The 20,919-nt window shown below is 40.6% G+C and overlaps 4 protein-coding genes across 4 annotated transcripts; all 4 read left to right on the forward strand.

Moving 5' to 3' along the window:
- Positions 1–1,810: 1,810 nt before the first annotated feature.
- OCT59_027968 (uncharacterized protein) lies at positions 1,811–3,664 on the forward strand (the record flags this gene model as incomplete). The annotated part of the gene is made up of 1 exon (XM_066146989.1): positions 1,811–3,664. One exon carries the CDS (start codon positions 1,811–1,813, stop codon positions 3,662–3,664), a length of 1,854 nt encoding a protein of 617 aa, XP_065993749.1.
- A 93-nt stretch (positions 3,665–3,757) lies between these two features.
- On the forward strand, positions 3,758–4,252 carry OCT59_027969 (uncharacterized protein; the record flags this gene model as incomplete). Its single annotated transcript, XM_066146990.1, has 1 exon — positions 3,758–4,252. One exon carries the CDS (start codon positions 3,758–3,760, stop codon positions 4,250–4,252), a length of 495 nt encoding a protein of 164 aa, XP_065993750.1.
- Positions 4,253–4,334: 82 nt separating this feature from the next.
- Positions 4,335–4,805, forward strand: OCT59_027970 (uncharacterized protein; the record flags this gene model as incomplete). The annotated part of the gene is made up of 1 exon (XM_066146991.1): positions 4,335–4,805. One exon carries the CDS (start codon positions 4,335–4,337, stop codon positions 4,803–4,805), a length of 471 nt encoding a protein of 156 aa, XP_065993751.1.
- A 93-nt stretch (positions 4,806–4,898) lies between these two features.
- Positions 4,899–5,177, forward strand: OCT59_027971 (uncharacterized protein; the record flags this gene model as incomplete). The annotated part of the gene is made up of 1 exon (XM_066146992.1): positions 4,899–5,177. One exon carries the CDS (start codon positions 4,899–4,901, stop codon positions 5,175–5,177), a length of 279 nt encoding a protein of 92 aa, XP_065993752.1.
- Between the last annotated feature and the right edge of the window lie 15,742 nt (positions 5,178–20,919).

The following is a 20,919-nucleotide window of genomic DNA, read 5'->3' on the forward strand; positions in this document are numbered from 1 at the left end:
ATCGCTCTTTGAAGGATAAGGTAACGAGTGACATAATGGAAATCCATGAAAAATACAAGACACCAACGCATTACAAGAACTTTATGTCTACTATCGTCCTAACTAACGAAAATGCTCTTAGAGTGGAGAATGATGATAGGCGCACAGTGTTCTTAGATGTGTCACCATCCCGCAAAGGAGACCTCAACTACTTCAAAAAACTCGGTGACGTTATGAAATACCCAGGCGCCAGTGAGGCGTTCTATGCTTACTTAAGAGCCATCACAGACACTTACCCGGACTTCAATGGAAATCCGCCACCCATGACAACATCCAAACAGGAATATATCATCTCGACTCTTCCCCCGCTATTCCAATTTATAAAGGACACATACCTCGTAGTGAAAAATTATATGACCGACCTACCTGTTCAAGAATTTTATAGGGTATATACTTTATATTGTGAAACTCATTGCATTTCACCCCTATCAAAGATAAACGCTTCTAGAATTCTATCAAATGAGTTGGGTATAAAAAGTAAAAAAATGCGTATAGGTAAAACAACACCGCAAGTTTACAGCATATCCAGGGAGGACCTCTACAAGAAATTCCTTGGCAAAAACTGGATTAATGAAACAGACGAGATAAATATAGAAGGAATAGATGTAGATACTCCCGAGAAGCCCACGTCTGATCCCAAAGCCTTAGAGAAGTTCTTGGCAAATATATATAGCATTCCTGCTAACAATTCACAAGACGTACAAGAAAAACCCGCTGAGAAAAAACCCAAACCTGTTATCAAAGAGCAACCGGTTTCCAAAAGGGCGCCTCCACCGCTTCCACCCAAGCCTGACCACTTAAAAGAACGTCAACAAGAGTTAAGGGAAGAACAACCGGATCCCAATGAAGATACTAATGAGTCAGACACCGATGAACCTATAGATAGCTTCTCAGATTGTTATCTATCTGACGAGGAACCTGACCAAGAAGAACCCATCCCCGAGCCAGATGACTACGACATTTTAGACGACTTGTTATCAGACTCGGATTCTACAACCGTGGACCCAGTTCTTGAGCAACAACCCGCAGAATCTTCCACAAAATCCGAATCCCTCGCAGATTCTAAATTTTCTACAGAACCTGTAGTAGTACCGGCTTCCGAAGAGCAACTTATCCCAGAACCCGACACAGAACCAGAAGTTGATCGGGATCCTGAACCAAAGGAAGGTACTCGAGCACACTGGGCTTGGCATGAAAGGCACCGATGGGATCGCAAGCCGTGGGTTAAAAATTCAAAGGACCAGGCCTTCGATGATCTCTACAATACAGGTAAGGAATTATGGGCCAAGTACCAAGACGCGTCAGATGAATACGACTGGGAAATACTCGCGTTTGAAGTAGAGGAATGTCCTACAACGCGTATTGAGGACGAGTACCAGTACTACCTTAGGGAAGTAGTAGACCGCTTCAAGGACTGGATCGAATATAATGGATACTTACCTAAAACACCTAGCCGTAAAGAACTCGCAGATTTAATAAGAGTATACAAGGATAATCGTGATGCCGAGATTATTCCCACCCCCTCTGGGTATGAAACTATGAGGGCAGATAAGGGTAAAGCGCGAGAGATCCCCAAGGAATGTCCAAAAACCGATATGGAACGTGAATGGGAAGCCACCAATGGACTCATCGACGACTGGGATGAAGAGGATCTTGATCGTGTATGCAGCAAGATTGACTCCTTTTAATAAGATAAGCACTTCTTAGTTATCTTATATTTTTTGTATAAAAAACCTATATTACAACTGAACACAATTCATAAATACATCAAATGGTTTATTCAGAGATTGTCCGTGCTTTACCTACAAGACCGGATATCAAAGAATTACAGTATTCAGGCGCAAGATTTTCCAGAGGAGCAATAGCAAGACTTGGACAGCGACTCCAATCCCGGTATCTGACACATAAATTTCAGATTCTGCTCCCCTATGAAAACTGGAAACCCGGTGGATGGACATCAGGAAACCAACCAGCCAGCCTCTTCTCACTCTTGGACCACTATGATGAAGCACAACTACCGGACGACGCAGACCCCGATTATTTCGAACGATTTATAATTTATATAAGAGATACCCCACCGGTTGCAGGGGGTTGCAACGGGGAGCTAAATGATTGCCTGTATGAATGCCTAAAATATATCTACGGCACATTCTCTAAAATGCCAAAGTCAATCGAAAAGCCCGAGTATATCAAAAAGGCATTAGGTCTCAATCGCGATGCTCCCATCCCAGTTTCATGCATGGACAAGGTTGAACAACTCGCAGGAAGTCTCGCAATTAATATTGTGGGGGACATTACCCGAATCTCTAAGAGTAAGTCCGATAGATGTGTAACACTCATCCTATCAGAAGGCCATTACTCCCTCGCGTTAAATCCCAGAAGACTCCATCCCAGTAAAATAGATAGAAAGCGTAATTTACCCATTGTATACCATGAAGATGGGACCAATAATGTAGTCACAATATACAACGGCAAAACGGTTAAGTCTTGCACAATTGGGCAGTTTCAAAAAACTAAGAATTCCAAGAGTTCTTTCATCCCCGTCGAGAAAAACCGTAAGACTGGGGTATATGAAACTCTCGAAGAAGCATATCAGAGAATCCACGAGGAGCAGAATTCCTTTCTACAGGAGACAAAGAAGTTCAGTTTAGGAATCGACTTATCATACCATAACTGGTCTTACAAAAGAACGGCTCTCTGGTTATTCGAACGATTAAGTGTAGGGATTCCGGCCAATGATCCTCTTGACCCGATAGAAGTAGAGTGGTTAAGTGATGCAATGATGGGAGGATTAATCTGGGCAGATAACGAGTGGAAGGGCTATGGAAGACAGTACGACGCAACAAGTTTATACCCGAGTATCCAACAATCGAACGCGAACTTTCCAATCAGACGGGGTAAATTCCAGACACTTAATGACTTTGTTGACCACAGGGGTTATGCCTTGTATGGATTATTCCGTGCCAAGGTAAGTGGGAATAATATTCTCTTCCGACAGAATAAAAGGGGAATCTATACATTCATCGACTTACAACGAGCAAAAAAACTTGGTCTCAATATACAGTTAATACAGGATGGGAAGCCAAATGCCTTGATATATGACAGAGACGCAAGAATCCCTGGGACCGTAATATTCGGTGAGTACGTACACTTCCTCTTCAAAATTAAAAACCAGGGTGGCATAGCTGGCCGCGTGGCAAAGCGAGTTCTCAACACATTATGGGGAGCATTATGCCAGAGGAAGCGTAATTACAAGACACTCACCACAGATCAAACAGACCCATTTACATTTCCAGAGGGCCATACACTCGACTCTATCATACCAGTAGGATCTGACCAGTGGCGATTCCAGTTTACAAACCCGGGTAATCCCTTCAAAGGTGAGTATCCCAGGATCGTCCCATTCTTATTAGCACGTGGACGCAAAATCACATCTGAGGCAATTCAACCATACAAGGATAAAGTACGACGTATCCATACAGATGGATTTATTTTAGAAGAGCAGCCAGATAGCCCTGCACTTTTCACTTGTTCAGAGAATGCAGATACGACTTTAAAGACTTTCAAGTTTGAAACCGCGGGATACTGCCATGTGAAAAATGCGAACAAGGTTATCTGGACATGATTGCTAAGAACTGGTAGGTTTATTTTTTACCGACATACCGTGATGGCATAATTGAATAAATCTATAGAACATGTAATTTTACAAGATACCCAAATGCAAAATACCGACGGATTAGGTAGACAAGACGATGAAAGTTTCCACACGTGGGCTAAGCGCATTCAGAATGCTGTGCAATATTATGAGACTTGTAGTAGAATAGGTTTTCATAGGCGGCTACCTTATCCAAGGTCTCGTCAAGCTGTATATGCTTATATTGTGCACATTAGGAGAATAGTATCACGACTATTAAATAGGTGGTACTGTACCTACTGTAAATCTTTTATTGATCGCGGATGGGGAGCCGACGCTTCCATGGATCAAGCGGTACGACTACATTTATATAGTTGCCCGAAGCATTTTAATTTCGACTATTATACTCATCATGCTGAAATGATCCAGAAAGCCTTTAGGAGATATATAGAAAGAAGGAACAATAAAGCAGCTAGGATCATCCAGAAAGTCGCTATCCCTTGGTTATATAGACCAGGCTCTCCATTGATGCAAAAGGCCGAGCGACGCTTCTACTGTCTTGCAGTATCCCAAGTGTAAACCCCGAGGTTCATATTTATTTTTTCTCATTCGAATGAACAGGTAACTGAAGATTTATATTTTTTACAAAGTACAAAGAATCATGTCAACATATACCGAATTCGCAAGCATTGTTAACAGCACTGACAGCACTAGTGAGGAGGTTATTTACGAGGCATCGCGCATTCAGCCTGATGTTGTCTCTGACGAAACTGTCTACAAGATTATCTGCGCATTAAAAGATACTATAGTAGTCGCATTAGTATCTGGATTTAGCAAAACCAGTTACCTCGTCCATGATCACGTGAAGTATATCAAGCGAATCCAAACGGCAAATTCTCCTGTATCATATGTGAAGTTCGTGGCTAGAAAACTCTTCCCAGATAATGCGGCATATACTGCTAAAATAGCAAAAATCCGCGAATCATACAAGAATAAACAAGCTCTCCTAGATAAGCTTGAGACCCTCTTCGAGTTGTATTATAATGTGACTAAGGACTCATCAACAGGTCCCCCAAAGCGAGCTGTCACTATGAATGAGGCTGAGAAAACCTTAGCAGAACTTCTTATATAAGCGGTTTCTGTATGAATTTAGTTTATATTTTTTATCCATATGTAATAGGCATACAGTAATTGAAGATAACTATAGTATAAGTAACACAACATCATGTTGGACCGATTACCAGTAGAAATAGTCGAACGCATTATCGCAAAGATCCCGGATACTGACCTTATTGCAGTGAGTAAGGTAGATAGAGTGTGGTGGCAGGAAGTTCGTCGAGAGGCATATAAGAGGTGGAAAAATTATGCCACTACGATCGGGGATGTGTACTGTGAAATCCGAGCTCTCAGAAAGCATTATATAAAGAGGGAAATTGACTGGATAACGTTTGAAGATGTAAACGACCTCTATAAAAGATGGATAAACCGCCTTACCGAGGATTAGCTTTATATTATGGAGAAAATGCTTAGGAATGGGATGGTCGTGGACTCCAAGAGAGGGAAACCATAGAGTATGCATTAAGTGAACAAAGATGGGGAGGCGATCCTCGGGGACTGGGAGTGGTATGAATGGACTCAACAGGAGTAAGCATTTTGTACTTGACTTTCGTAGGAATTACCCTGCAGAGTCATATTTTTTAGATCCGGCCGGCATTACCGCGTAATCCCGAATTACCGAAAAAGGAAATTTATGTTACACAAGATTCCAAACGCATTTTTACCAAAATCGATTTTTTGTGGAACGGGTATCGCCCAAAAAGGAAACGATCTACGTACCGCATGAAATCACGTGACACTCTACACATTTGTTCAGGGTATCACGTGACATGAACTCCGTTCACATTTTCTGTAATATAATCCATAGTTTTTCCATGAATGCTTTTTAGGCCAATAATCCAATAACTTATTCATCAGGTATCCTCGTGTTTCGCGACAAGGACTGATGACCATGTAACCTCATCATCAGGCATCCTCGCATTTTTTGACAAGGACTGATGATGATAAGGACTGATAGATCTCTTCCCGTCGATCTATTGACCAAAAATTTTCAGAAAGAAAATTTATATATCTTCGTACTAACAACTCTTATATTTTACCCAACTCATACCTTCTAACATGTCTAGAAACCTTGCTAGAAGAGGTGGCGGCAGCTATAATCCTAATAGTAATAAGGCTGCTCGTCAAGAAAAGAAAAATAATAAAAAACAACTCTCCGATAACTCTGGCTCCGATAGTGATAGCACTACTCAAAAACGTTCCCGCATTATCACTGATAACACCATGGATGAAGATTTCGTTGCCGACGTGCCGGCTGACGGTGGTTTAGTTGGTTCAACTTCGACCGCTATTCCTCAACAAAATAATTCCCGCAGCACTTCTCAAGAAAATACTCAAACTTCTACCCCGAAAAATTCTGCTGCGCCCACTGCGCCTGGCCAAGACACGTCCTCTGGAGCTAACGCGTCTATTCATGCACCACGAAACAAAGAAAATAACTCATCCCCTAACGCGTCCCTTAATATGGACGTAAATGATGGTACATCGCCCGATCAGGCTGCCGATCCCTCCCCAACTATTACCATTAATCGTCAAGATTTCCTGGCTGCGGCTGCGCCCAACTCTGCTCCCCAAACTCTTGAAAAACTTAAAACTAATAAGGCAATCATAGATGCCGTTAACAACTTATTTTTAGAAACATACGAGTCGTATACCGGTCGGGCTCGTATGACTGGTTCAGGGGACGCTAAGCGTCTTATCATTCACTTCCATACTGCGGAGGCTCGTGACATGTGTGTTGGTAGCACACACTCTGAATTTCCGGACCTACAATTCCACCTGTACGATCCCAAACAGCTCCGGTCAGATGAAGACCTCCGTGCAATTCAAGTTACGGATATACCGTTCTTTATTACTAAACTGCAACTCCAATCCTATTTCAAGAAATTCGGCAATCTCCTTGCCCTCCATCTTTATTCAAGGAAAGGTGCTAAGATGCAACAAGCTCGCATTGTCTATGATCACGCCGATGCCATCTCCCGCTTCACAAATCAATGGGCAGTTTACTGCTTTTCCACCTGCTTACGTGTTACCCCTTGCCATTACTCTTTAGATCAAAAAGCTGCTCGAAGAGCGTTCGTGGCTGTTCTCTCTGGACTTCCCGCTAATACTAAAGATATCCATCTCGCTCCTTTGGTCAAAGAACATGGAGCAAAAGCTATTAATATTCCCCTTTCCCTAAACTCTTATAAACCCAAACCTTGGTCTTATATTACCTTCAACTCGCAAGAAACAATGGATGCCGCTATGGAGCAAACTATTGGTTTCCAAGGTCGTACTCTTCGATGGGGTACATCCAATGATTCGAAAGCTCTTTGCCACCGATGTGGTAAACTCGGTTGTGCTCCTACCTCCTGCCCGCTTAATCAACGCCGAGGTCGTTCACGTACACGTGACCCTGTGGCTGCTCTTAAAGAACGTTTCAACATCGGCCATAGACCTGCCCAACAAAAAACGCCGCGCAACAATTCTCGTTCTCGTTCTCGGTCTAAATCTCAGGATCGTTCTGCTTCTGCTCAACGTTCTAATTACAATTCCAATAGCTCTAATACTAATGGTAATAACAATAACAATAACAAACCCTCCTCCTCTGGTTCAGCCCATTCCTCCTCATCTGCCCATGGATGTACACCTTCCAACAACCGTAAAGGCAAAGATAGATCTGTTTCCTTTTCGTCCAATGCTCGCGCTCCACTTCCTGATCCGAATTCTTCTAATGCCCTCGAGGCTGCCCTTAAGATACTTAACGTATTGCAAACTCTTCAACAAGATGTTGCACGTGTGGAATCTCGCATCTCGACACTTGAACTTAACAATCAACGGCTGTCTGCTATTGAAGCTCACCTAGGCATCAATCCTCCCTCCGTACCTGTTGTCATTTCTAAACCTGATCGGATGGAAGAAGACCCTCCCGAAACTACTGGTACCTTAATCCCACATCCTAATGCTCCTTCGTCTTCTGGAACTATGAAATCCGCTCCCCCCAAATCTGCGCTTTCCAATGTTTCACATTCTGTTCCCATAACCAACTCCAACCCTTCCCCGCAAGATGAATTGAACTCTGTTATTCAAGATCAAAAAGCGATTAAAGATACCTTGCAATCGCTCACTGGTTCCATCCAAGGTTTTATTGCTTCTCTTGGTGGTTCTTCCTCCGATCGAGCTTTGGCTCCTTCGCAATAACTGACTTCTCACTTCCTTTCCCCGTACTTTATTATCATTGTGCTCTAATGTCAGACAATTTTAATTATGATACATTTGTTCGTAACCCACCCAACCCCGTAGCTACTTATAATTTTTCAGAACATGAATCTTTATTTACTACCACAAATTCTTCTCCTATCCCTAATTCTTTTAATATTTCATCCTTTAATGTTAATGGTCTTCGCTATAATAGCCAAGTTAAAATTGAACAAATTTCAAATTTTTTCAATCTTAAACATATTTCATTTGGTGGTATCGTAGATACCCATTTATCCCCTAAACAAATTCATTTCTTATCTAAACGCCTCCCTAATTACACTGTATTTTCATCTGATATAGATAAAACTAAACAAGTTAAATCTACTGGTGGCGTTTCCCTTTTCATTGAAAAATCTTTTGCTTCACACGTACAAGATTTTGTTTCACATTCCTCACGTATTTTATCTGTTGATCTTTATTTTAAAGGCAACGTTAAATTGCGTATTTTTGTTATTTACATTCCCCCTGTTTCTGATTCTAAATTACGATCGGAAACCATTGACCTTCTTCTACAATTATTAGTGCAAACTAAACAACAAAATTTTTATCATGCCATTTGTGGCGATTTCAATATGCACTTAGATGCCTATTATCCTATTTATTTTAACCGCCCTTCTGTTGCTTCCCAACGAACTTATCGTTTGCTACACCATCTTTTATCTCATGGATATGAAGAAACCATTCCTGTTAATGCTTCTGATTCCTTAGGCACCTTCCACCGAGACGATCAAGTTACTCGTATAGACTATGTTTGGTCTTGCCCAATGCTGAAAAGCTTTGCTCTCACCTCCTATATATTTGACGCTCAGGACACCTGCTTTTCCGATCACAATCCCATCATCACTTATTTCGATGAATCACTCTTGTTCGCGTCTATCAAGGTTGCTCGCGCTAAACAACTTCAACGTCGAACTCGCCGTATATTCAAATTCAATTCAGTCACTGATCAGCAATGGGAATCTTTTTCTACTCATACTGATTCTTTATGCAACGAACCGCCGTCATCCTTCTCAACTTGGCATATTAATCAACAATGCGAATATTTACATTCTCGTATAGTGAAAGCTGCTAATGCCTCTCTTCCATCCGTCCTGGTTGGCAATCAACATACGCCTACAGTGCCTAAAGAATTGGAAGCCCTAACTCAACATTATCGTTTCCTCAGCCGTCTTTTGCATTCGATACGTTTATTGCGAAAATATCCTTCTACTTATTATAATAGACATGAACGTACTTGGTCCACCCATTTCATTAGACTTCAAAAGATTCTTCATCTTTATAAGAAGGTTATTCCTTCTCCCCCTATTTTACCTTCTTCTTTATCCTCATGTAGGCAAGACGATTTTAAATTCTTACTGGAATCTTTAAAAACTATCTCCAGTGCCCTCCATGGCTTTCTTCTTTTCAAAGAAAAAGATTTTCAAGACTCTTCCATTCGTGCTAAATTGGACGATAGGGACAATAATTTTGAAACCGATATTTCCTCCTTTATTAATTCTGCTCTCTCAAGGACTCGACGCCGCATCACCTTGGATCGTATTTTCATCGACCACCCTACACAACCAAAACTTTTAACAGACCCGCATGATATTGACGACGCTGTTATCAATCATTTCCAGAATTCCGTCCCTATAAAATCTTCTCCCCCGGATAATATTTCCATTCTCCCGGATAGATGGTCTTCTGCTTATCGCCCTATGGATGATGTGGATTCTTCTGTTTACAACTCCTTGTTGGATCCTCCTACCCTTGAAGAATGGTTGTCTACGGTCTCCTCGATGCCAAATGATAAAGCTTCTGGTCCCTCTATGATCACCTATGAGATGCTTAAACATCTGGGTCCCGTCACTTCAGCTTTGGTTCTAATCCTGGTACAATCGTGCCTTCGCACCGCTGATATTCCTGATTTATGGCGTCAAGCTATGGTTTTCCCCATCCCTAAACCTCACGAATGGAAATGTCAACTCAAAAATACCAGACCTATTACTTTACTTGAAGTAATTAGGAAATCTTTGGTTAAACTTTTTTATAATCGTCTCGCTTCCATTTTGGCTTCAAATAAAATTCTCAAAGGTGGTAACTTCGCTGGTCTCCCTGGTGGTTTTTGTCGCAACCCTATTGTCGTCCTGGAATCTATTATCCATGATGCTCATGTCAACAAATCACCGCTTTGGATCCTTTCGCAAGATATTTCAAAGGCTTTTGACTCGGTTGATCTCAAGATGTTGCGTTTCGCTCTTGAACGCATTAAACTTCCTGCTACAGCTATCAAGTTTATTCTATCCCTTTTCATGAAACGCTCTAATCACGTTTTTACTGCTCATGGTATTACTCCTTCTTACCGTGTTCGCATTGGTATAGATCAAGGCGAAGTTATCTCTCCTTTACTTTGGGTTATATATATAGACCCTTTATTGACGGTTCTTAAGAATGAAATGATGGATCCATATACACTTCATGCTCCCTCTTTATCTAATCCCTTGGCTGAATCAAATTCAAATGATTTACGAATTAACAACTTGGTCTTTATGGATGATTCCACTTTAATTTCATCATCCAAATCTGGAATGGAATCGATGCTCTCTATTACGGAAGAATTTTATCAAATCAATAATACTTCCGCTAACCACAGCAAATATGTTTTAATTACTAATTCGTTGCCTCCCACTTCAGTTTTTTCGCCTTCTCCAGTCGTGTTTGACTTGCAATTATCCGGTTTGAACAAAGTTCCTTCCATTTCTATTGTGCCTATCTCCATAAATAGCTCTTTTCGCTTCCTGGGCGTCTGGTTTAATGTCGCTGGATCTCGCGATTTCGTCAAAAAGCAAGTTGCTAGAGAATGCAACTCCTTCGCCGCTACTGTTCGCCTGCCAAATTATCTGCTAAACAAGTAGTTTATTTACACAATACCGTCCTTATTCCGAAATTGGAATATCGCATGCAAGTCACTCACCTCTCCGAATCTGAATGTGCCTTGGCAACCAGCAGTATCCGTTCCCTGGTTAAACACAAGGCCAATTTTTCACGTGTACTCCCAGATTCTATTTTGTTTTTATCTTAAGGCTTGGGCTTGATTAATTTATTTTTTCACCAGTCACAAACACATTTAACTAATTTATTTTTATTAGCTAATTCTTCCTCTTCTTTTATGAAAAATTTATTTTTATATAGATTACGTTTAATTCAATTTTCTTTTTTGATTCCTATTTCCCCGTTGTTAGTTAAAGATTGGACTATATGGTCTAAACTTTTTGCTTTTAAACAGGATTATATCGCTTGCACTATTGCTCTCCTGACCACAACTCCGTTTGAGTTGTCGCATTCACGTCTTTCAACTTTGCCTGACCTGACTCTACCTGATGGTCATACACCTTTATTTGACATTATGACTCCTAATATTTTTATCTCTTACTTCCGACGTCTTAGAAGTTTGCATCTATATTACCTATCTCAATTTATTACACCCCAAGGAACCCATATGATTACTTGGAATGTTTATTTATCCCGTCTATCAAGTAGAAAAGGTCATCGAGTCCTCCCCCATAAATGGTTCAATGACATCAGCCAATGTGTCACTGTTCCAAATTCCAATTCTCTACTCTTGGATCAATTTTCTTCTGATGCTTTTCCTTCAGACATTGATTTGGTTCCAGCTTTTGGTTCCTCCAGGAAATCCATGAAATGGATCGTGACTTTGGACGAAGATGGCTCTCCTCTTTTTGGAAAACAACTCAGCAAACAACAATATTCATGCAAGATTGTCCATTGGACCTCTGATTGTGTGACTCGCCCTAATGACGTTATTACGCTCACTCCTTGTCCTGGTTGTTCTAAACATGTACCGACTACTCATACTAAAAATAATCCAGCAGATGTTACTCCTTTATGTATCATCCCAAAACTTTCTCCTCTTAGATCTTTAATCCTTCCAACATCGCAGGAGCGTATTAGAAATGACACTACCGCCATTACTTCTCCCTTTACTTGGGCGGACCTTGATGAAATTGTAAGATCATATTATGGTCGTTTGGACATTCAACCTAATTTTTCACAAGCAGATGTGGTTACTTTCCCTTCTCCTTCTCTTCCTTCTTTTTTGGACTCGGCTGCCTCTCTTGCTTTTGCTGCCTCACCGTTAGCGACCCCTCCTGATAATCATTATTGTTTTTATACTGATGGTTCTTTAATTAACCTTGGCACTCCTGATGTTTCAATGGGTTGGTCTTGGGTTCAAGTCCTAGATGGTGCTGGTTTTTTCCAATCTATCGCTGCTTATGCTCATGGAATTATTCACAATTGGCCTTCCTCTACAAGAGCTGAAACCGCTGCTATACATGCCGCCCTTACAGTCACTCCTCCTTCTTCAACGGTCACTATTTATACTGACTCTCAATCAGCCATAGATGGTCTTCGTCTATGTGCTTCTTCTTCTTATTCCAATAGTAGGCTTTATTACAAGACCACCAATTTTGAACTTTGGGCTATTATTGAACATCTCATTTCCTCCAAGTCTTTATCCGTCACGACTGTTAAAGTGAAAGGTCACTCTGGTAATTTTTACAATGACTATGCGGACTCCTTGGCCAACTCTGCACATACTTCTTCCTCTGCAATCCTTCTTTCTGATCTGGATCAAGTATCTCCTCACGATTTTATATTAAAATATGATGATATTTTATGCGAATCCAACCCACGATGCCTATTCAAACAATATTCGCAGATGCTGTGGATGCATAGATTAACGCATTTGTCGCGTTTTATCTTTACTAGTACTTTATCTTCCATTCCAGATTTCGTGATTGATTGGGATCTCACCTGGTTCTCTTTGAACTCTGAACCTCAGCACGATGCCTCTTTTACCCGAGCTCATGCTTCCTCTCATCACACCTTCAAATTCAAACTCTTTTTGGAAGATTTACCTACTTTGGAATATCTCAAAAGAATTCGCCCGGACTTGTATATCGATATTTTATCATGTCGTTCATGCCTCGACTCCAAGGAAGATTTCATGCATTTGTTTATGTGCAAATGTAGACGAATCGCTATGGAACAGATTCTCCTCTCATACCAAAATCACTTTATCAACAAACTTCAAGAAGCTGGTGATCTCGTTAAGAAAGATCCCTCTTTAATTATTAACAAATTTAAATCTCTTTCTTGTTGGTCCTTTTCTTCTTCAAATTGGACTTCATATAGTCTTGTCCGTGGCTGCCTTCCGATATCCTTTGTCGAATTTTTTGAAGAACTTTCTATCCCACGTAATTCTGCGATGAAGGTTATCTCTGCTATCTACAACCATTTTATCCAAAAGATCAGAAAACGAATTTGGCTACCGCGCTCCTATGATAAATCAAAATGGGAAGACGCGATGAATATCACCCATAAACTCAAACTTTCTCGGCCTTCAAATTTGCCAAAGTCTACGTACTTACCTTTCTCAACTTTACCTCCTCCGACCCTTTCCGACGCCGCACGTGACTCCGACGTTGATTATTTAAAGAACTCGATGAAATATGGTTTGCCTTGGTTTAATCACTATTCGGGTTTTATGGGTCGTCTAACGGTGCAACTTACTAACAGCTTTAGCAGGGTGGTGTGTCGATTTTAATAATGGGCGCATTATTCGTTGGTTTGTTTGCATAGTTGCTTCTTCTTAGGTTGGAATATATCTAGGCGGGGGATCAGGATAGTTTTAGTGTTATGCGATTTTTTCCTTTTCGAATTAATTTTATAGCTTTATTACTGTTTTGGAGACTATATAGTTTTATTTTTAGTTATTTTTATTTTTCTACTTTTGTACTTTAAAAAAATTTTATGTTATTTTTGTAAGTTCGATAAATAAATTTAATAAAGATAAAGGCTACTATGCCATGTTTGCCTTGACAAGGACTGATATAGATCTCTTCCCATCGATCTATTGACCAAAAATTTTCAGAAAGAAAATTTATATATCTTCGTACTAACAACTCTTATATTTTACCCAACTCATACCTTCTAACATGTCTCGAAACCTTGCTAGAAGAGGTGGCGGCAGCTATAACCCTAATAGTAACAAGGCTGCTCGTCAAGAAAAGAAAAATAATAAAAAACAACTCTCCGATAACTCTGGCTCTGATAGTGATAGCACTACTCAAAAACGTTTCCGCATCATCACTGATAACACCATGGATGAAGATTTCATTGCCGACGCGCCGGCTGACAGTGGTTTAGTTGGTTCAACTTCGACCGCTATTCCTCAACAAAATAATTCCCGCAGCACCGCCCAAGAAAATACTCAAGCTTCTACCCCGAATAATTCAGCTGCGCCTACTGCGCCTGGCCAAGACGCGTCCTCTGGAGCTAACGCGTCTATTCATGCACCTCGAAACAAAGAAAATAACTCATCCCCTAACACGTCCCTTAATATGGACGTAAATGATGGTACATCGCCCGATCAGGCTGTTGATCCCTCCCCAACTATTACCATTAATCGTTAAGATTATGTGGCTGCGGCTGCGCCCAACTCTGCTCCCCAAACTCTTGAAAAACTTAAAACTAATAAGGCAATTATAGATGCCGTTAACAACTTATTTTTAGAAACATACGAGTCGTATACCGGTCGGGCTCGTATGACTGGTTCAGGGGACGCTAAGCGTCTTATCATTCACTTCCATACTGCGGAGGCTCGCGACATGTGTGTTGGTAGTACACACTCTGAATTTCCAGACCTACAGTTCCACCTGTACGATCCCAAACAGCTCCGGTCTGATGAAGACCTCCGTGCAATTCAAGTCACAGATATACCATTTTTCATTACTAAACCACAACTCCAATCCTATTTTAAGAAATTCGGTAATCTCCTTGCCCTCCATCTTTACTCAAGGAAAGGTGCTAAGATGCAACAAGCTCGCATTGTCTATGATCACGCCGATGCCATCTCCCGTTTCACGAATCAATGGGCAGTTTACTGCTTTTCCACCTGCTTACGGGTTACCCCTTGTCATTACTCTTTAGATCAAAAAGCTGCTCGAAGAGCGTTCGTGGCTGTTCTCTCTGGACTTCCCGCTAATACTAAAGATATCCATCTCGCTCCTTTGGTCAAAGAACATGAAGCAAAAGCTATTAACATTCCCCTTTCCCTAAATTCTTATAAACCCAAACCTTGGGCTTATGTTACCTTCAACTCGCAAGAAACAATGGATGCCGCAATGGAGCAAACTATTGGTTTCCAAGGTCGTACTCTTCGATGGGGTACATCCAACGATTTGAAAGCTCTTTGCCACCGATGTGGTAAACTCGGTTGTGCTCCTACCTCCTGTCCACTTAATCAACGCCGTGGTCGCTCACGTACACGTGACCCTGTGGCTGCTCTTAAAGAACGTTTCAACATTGGCCAAAGGCCCGCCCAACAAAGAACGCAGCGCAATAATTCACGTTCTCATTCCCGGTCTAAATCTCGGGATCATTCTGCTTCTGCTCAACGTTCTAATTCCAATTCCAATAGCTCTAATACTAATGGTAACAACAATGGCAATACCAAACCCTCCTCCTCTGGTTCAACCCACTCCTCCTCATCTGCCCATGGATGTACACCTTCCAACAACCGTAAAGGCAAAGATAGATCTGTTTCCTTTTCGTCCAATGCTCGTGCTTCACTCCCTGATCCGAATTCTTCTAGTGCCCTTGAGGCTGCCCTCAAAATTCTTAATGTCTTACAATCACTTCAACAGGACGTTGCTCGTGTGGAATCTCGCATCTCGTCCCTTGAACTTAATAACCAACGGCTCTCTGCTATAGAAGCCCATTTAGGCATTAATCCTCCTTCTGTTCCTGTCGTTAATTCTGAACCTGATCGAATGGAAGAAGACCCTCCTGAAAACACTGGCACCCTAATTCAACATCCCAATGCTCCTTCATCTTCTGGTCCAACGAAATCCTCTTCTCCTAAATCTCAACCCGACAAGACTACACACTCTGCTCCCACTTCCACCGCTAACCCTTCCCCGCAAGATGAATTGAACTCAGTTATTCAAGATCAAAAAGTGATTAAAGATACCTTACAATCGCTCACTGGTTCCATCCAAGGTTTTATTGCTTCTCTTGGTGGTCCTCCCTCTGATCGAGCTTCTGCTCCTTCGCAATAACTGACTTCTCACCTCCTTTCCCCGTACTTTATTATCATTGTGTTCTAATGTTAGACAATTTTAATTATGATACATTTGTTCGTAACCCACCCAACTCCGTAGATCTTATAATTTTTCAGAACATGAATCTTTATTTACTACTCCAAACTCTTCCCCTATCCCTAATTCTTTTAATATTTCATCTTTTAATGTTAATGGTCTTCGCCATAATAGCCAAGTTAAAATTGAACAAATCTCTTTTTTTTTCAATCTTAAACATATTTCATTTGGTGGTATCGTAGATACCCATTTATCCCCTAAACAAATTCATTTCTTATCTAAACGCCTCCCTAATTACACTGTATTTTCATCTGATTTAGATAAAACTAAACAAGTTAAATCTACTGGCGGCGTTTCCCTTTTTATTGAAAAATCCCTCGCTTCTCATGTACAAGATTTTGTTTCGCATTCCTCACGAATTTTATCTGTTGATCTTTATTTTAAAGGCAACATTAAATTTCGTATTTTTGTAATATATATTCCTCCCGTTTCTGATTCTAAATTACGATCAGAAACCATTGACCTTCTTTTACAATTATTAGTGCAAACTAAACAACAAAATTTTTATCACGCCATTTGTGGCGATTTCAATATGCATTTAGATGCTTATTATCCTATTTATTTTAATCGCCCTTCTGTTGCTTCCCAATGAACTTATCGTTTGCTACATCATCTTTTATCTCAAGGATATGAAGAAACTATTCCCGTTAATGCTTCTGTTTCCTTAGGCACCTTCCACCGTGGTGATCAAGTTACTCGTATAGACTATGTTTGGTCTTGTCCAATGCTGAAAAGCTTTGCTCTCACCTCCTATATATTTGATGGCCATGACACCTGCTCTTCCGATCACAATCCTATCATCACTTATTTTGATGACTCACTCTTGGCTGCGTCCATCAAGGTTGCTCACGCTAAACAACTTCAACGCCAAACTCGCTGCATATTTAAATTCGATTCAGTCACTACTCAACAATGGGAATCCTTTTCTACTCATACTGATTCTTTGTGCGACGAACTGCCATCAACCTTCTCAACATGGCATATTAATCAACAATGCGAATATTTACATTCTCGTATAGTGAAAGCTGCTACTGCCTCCCTTCCATCTGTCCTGGTTGGCAATCAACATACGCCTACGGTGCCCAAAGATTTGGAAGCCCTAACTCAACATTATCGTTTCCTCAGCCGTCTTTTGCATTCGATACGTTTATTGCGAAAATATCCTTCCACTTATTATAATAGACATGAACGTACTTGGTCCACTCATTTCATTAGACTTCAAAAGATTCTTCATCTTTATAAGAAGATTATTCCTTCTCCCCCTATTTTACCTACTTCTTTATCCTCATGTAGGCAAGACGATTTTAAACTTTTATTGGCATCTTTAAAGACTATTTCCGATGCCCTCCATGGTTTCCTTCTTCTCAAAGAAAAAGATTTTCAAGATTCTTCCATTCGTGCCAAATTGGAAGATAGGGACAATAATTTTGAAACCGATATTTCCTCCTTTATTAATTCTGCTCTCTCAAGGACTCGATGCCGCATCACCTTGGATCGTGTCTTTATCGACCATCCTACACAACCTAAACTTTTGACGGACCCGCATGATATTGATAACGCTGTTATCAACCACTTTCAGAATTCCGTTCCTATAAAATCATCTCCCCCTGACAATATTTCCGCTCTTCCAGATAGATGGTCTTCTGCTTATTGCCCTATGGACGATGTGGATTCTTCTATTTACAACTCCTTGTTGGATCCTCCTACCCTTGATGAATGGCTGTCTACGGTCTCTTCGATGCTGAATGACAAAGCTTCTGGTCCTTCTATGATTACCTATGAGATGCTTAAGCATCTGGGTTCCAATACTTCAACTTTGGTTCTAATCCTGGTACAATCATGCTTTCGTACTGCTGATATTCCTGATTTATGGCGTCAAGCTATGGTTTTCCCCATCCCTAAACCTCACGAATGGAAATGTCAACTCAAGAATACAAGACCTATTACTTTACTTGAAGTAATCAGGAAATCCTTGGTTAAACTATTTTATAATCGTCTAGCTTCCATTTTGGCTTCAAATGAAATTCTCAAAGGAGGTAACTTCGCTGGTCTCCCTGGTGGTTCTTGTCGCGACCCTATTGTCATTCTGGAATTTATTATCCATGATGCTCATCTCAACAAATCGCCGCTTTGGATCCTTTCACAAGATATTTCAAAGGCTTTTGACTCGGTTGATCTTAAGATGTTGCGTTTCGCTCTTGAACGCATTAAGCTTCCTGCTACTGCTATTAAGTTTATTTTATCTCTTTTCATGAAACGCTCTAATCGCGTTTTTACTGCTCATGGAATTACCCCTTCTTACCGTGTTCGCATTGGTATAGACCAAGGCGAAGTTATTTCTCCCTTGCTTTGGGTTATATATATAGACCCTTTATTGACTGTTTTTAAGAATGAAATGATGGATCCATATACACTTCATGCTCCCTCTTTATCTAATCCCTTGGCTGAGACAAGTTCAGATGAATTACGTATCAACAACTTGGTCTTTATGGATGACTCCACTTTAATCTCATCATCCAAATCTGGAATGGAATCGATGCTTTCTATTACAGAAGAATTTTATCAAATCAATAACACTTCTGCTAATCACAACAAATATGTTTTAATTACTAATACGTTGCCTTCTACTTCAGTTTCTTCACCTTCTCCAGTCGTGTTTGACTTGCAATTATCTGGATTGAACAATGTTCCTTCCATTTCTATTGTGCCCATCTCCATGAATAGCTCTTTCCGATTCCTAGGCGTCTGGTTCAATGTCGCTGGATCTCGCGATTTTGTCAAAAAGCAAGTTGCTAGAGAATGTAATTCTTTCGCTGCTACCGTGCGCCCTGCCAAATTATCTGCTAAACAAGTAGTTTATTTACACAATACCGTCCTTATTCTGAAACTGGAATATCGCATGCAAGTCACTCACCTCTCCGAATCTGAATGTGCTTCGGCAACCAGCAGTATCCGTTCTTTGGTTAAACATAAGGCCAATTTTTCACGTACACTCCCAGATTCTATCTTGTTTTTATCTCAAGGCTTGGGATTGATTAATTTATTTTTTCATCAATCACAAACACATTTAACTAATTTATTTTTATTAGCTAATTCTTCTTTTTCCTTTATGAAAAATCTATTTTTATATAGATTACGTTTAATTCAATTTTCCTTTTTGATTCCTATTTCCCCATTGTTAGTTAAAGATTGGACTTTATGGTCTAAACTTTTTGCTTTTAAACAGGATTATATCGCTTGCACTATTGCTCTCCTGACCACCACTCCTTTTGAGTTGTCACGTCCACGACTTTCAACCTTGCCTGACCTTACTATACCTGATGGTCATACACCTTTATTTGATGTTATGACTCTAAATATTTTTATATCTTACTTCCGACGTCTTAGAAGTTTGCAACTTTATTACCTATCTCAATTTATTACACCCCAAGGAACCCATATGATTACTTGGAATGTTTATTTATCCAATCTATCAAGTAGGAAAGGTCATCGAGTCCTCCCACATAAGTGGTTCGTTGACATCCACCAATGCGTCACGGTTCCAAATTCCAACTCTCTGCTCTTGGATCAATTCTCTTCCGAAGCTATTTCTTCAATTATTGATTTGGTTCCAGCCTTTGGTTTCTCCAGAAAATCCATGAAATGGATCGTGACTTTAGACGAAGATGGCTCTCCTCTTTTTGGAAAACAACTCAGCAAACAACAATATTCTTGCAAGATTGTCCATTGGACCTCTGATTGTGTGACTCGACCTAATGATGTTATCACGCTCACTCCTTGTCCTGGTTGTTCTAAACATGTACCGGTTTCTCATACTAAAAACCAACCATCCGATGTTACTCCTTTATGTATCATCCCAAAACTTTCTCCACTTAGATCTTTAATTCTCCCAACAACGCAGGAGCGTATTAGACATGACACCACCAATATTACTTCTCCCTTTACTTGGGCAGACCTTGATGAATCTGTACGATCATACTATGGTCGTCTGGACATTCAACCTAATTTTTCACAAGCAGAAGTGGTTATTCTCCCTTCTCCTTCTCTCCCTCCTACTCTGGACTCGGCTGCCTCTCTTGCTTTTGCTGCCTCCCCGTTAGCGACTCCTCCTGACAACCATTATTGTTTTTATACTGATGGTTCCTTAATCAACCTTGGCACTCCTGATGTTTCAATGGGTTGGTCTTGGGTTCAAGTCCTAGATGGCGCTGGTTTTTTCCAATCTATCGCTGCTTATGCTCATGGAATTATCCATAATTGGCCTTCCTCTACAAGAGCTGAAACCGCTGCTATACATGCCGCCCTCACAGTCACTCCTCCTTCTTCAACGGTCACTATTTATACTGACTCTCAATCAGCCATAGATGGTCTTCGTCTATGTGATTCTTCTTCTTATTCCAATAGCAGGCTTTATTACAAGACCACTAATTTTGAACTCTGGGCTATTATTGAACATCTTATCTCCTCCAAGTCTTTGTCAGTCATGGCTGTTAAAGTGAAAGGTCACTCTGGTAACTTTTACAATGACTACGCGGACTCTTTGGCCAACTCTGCGCATACTTCTTCTTCAGCAATCCTTCTCTCTGATCTGGATCAAGTATCTCCTCACGATTTCATATTAAAATATGATGATATTTTATGTGAATCCAATCCTCGACGCCTATT

The sequence above is a fragment of the Rhizophagus irregularis genome, chromosome 8 (genome assembly GCF_026210795.1).
Source record: "Rhizophagus irregularis chromosome 8, complete sequence".
In the NCBI taxonomy this organism is placed as follows: Eukaryota; Fungi; Glomeromycota; class Glomeromycetes; order Glomerales; family Glomeraceae; genus Rhizophagus; species Rhizophagus irregularis.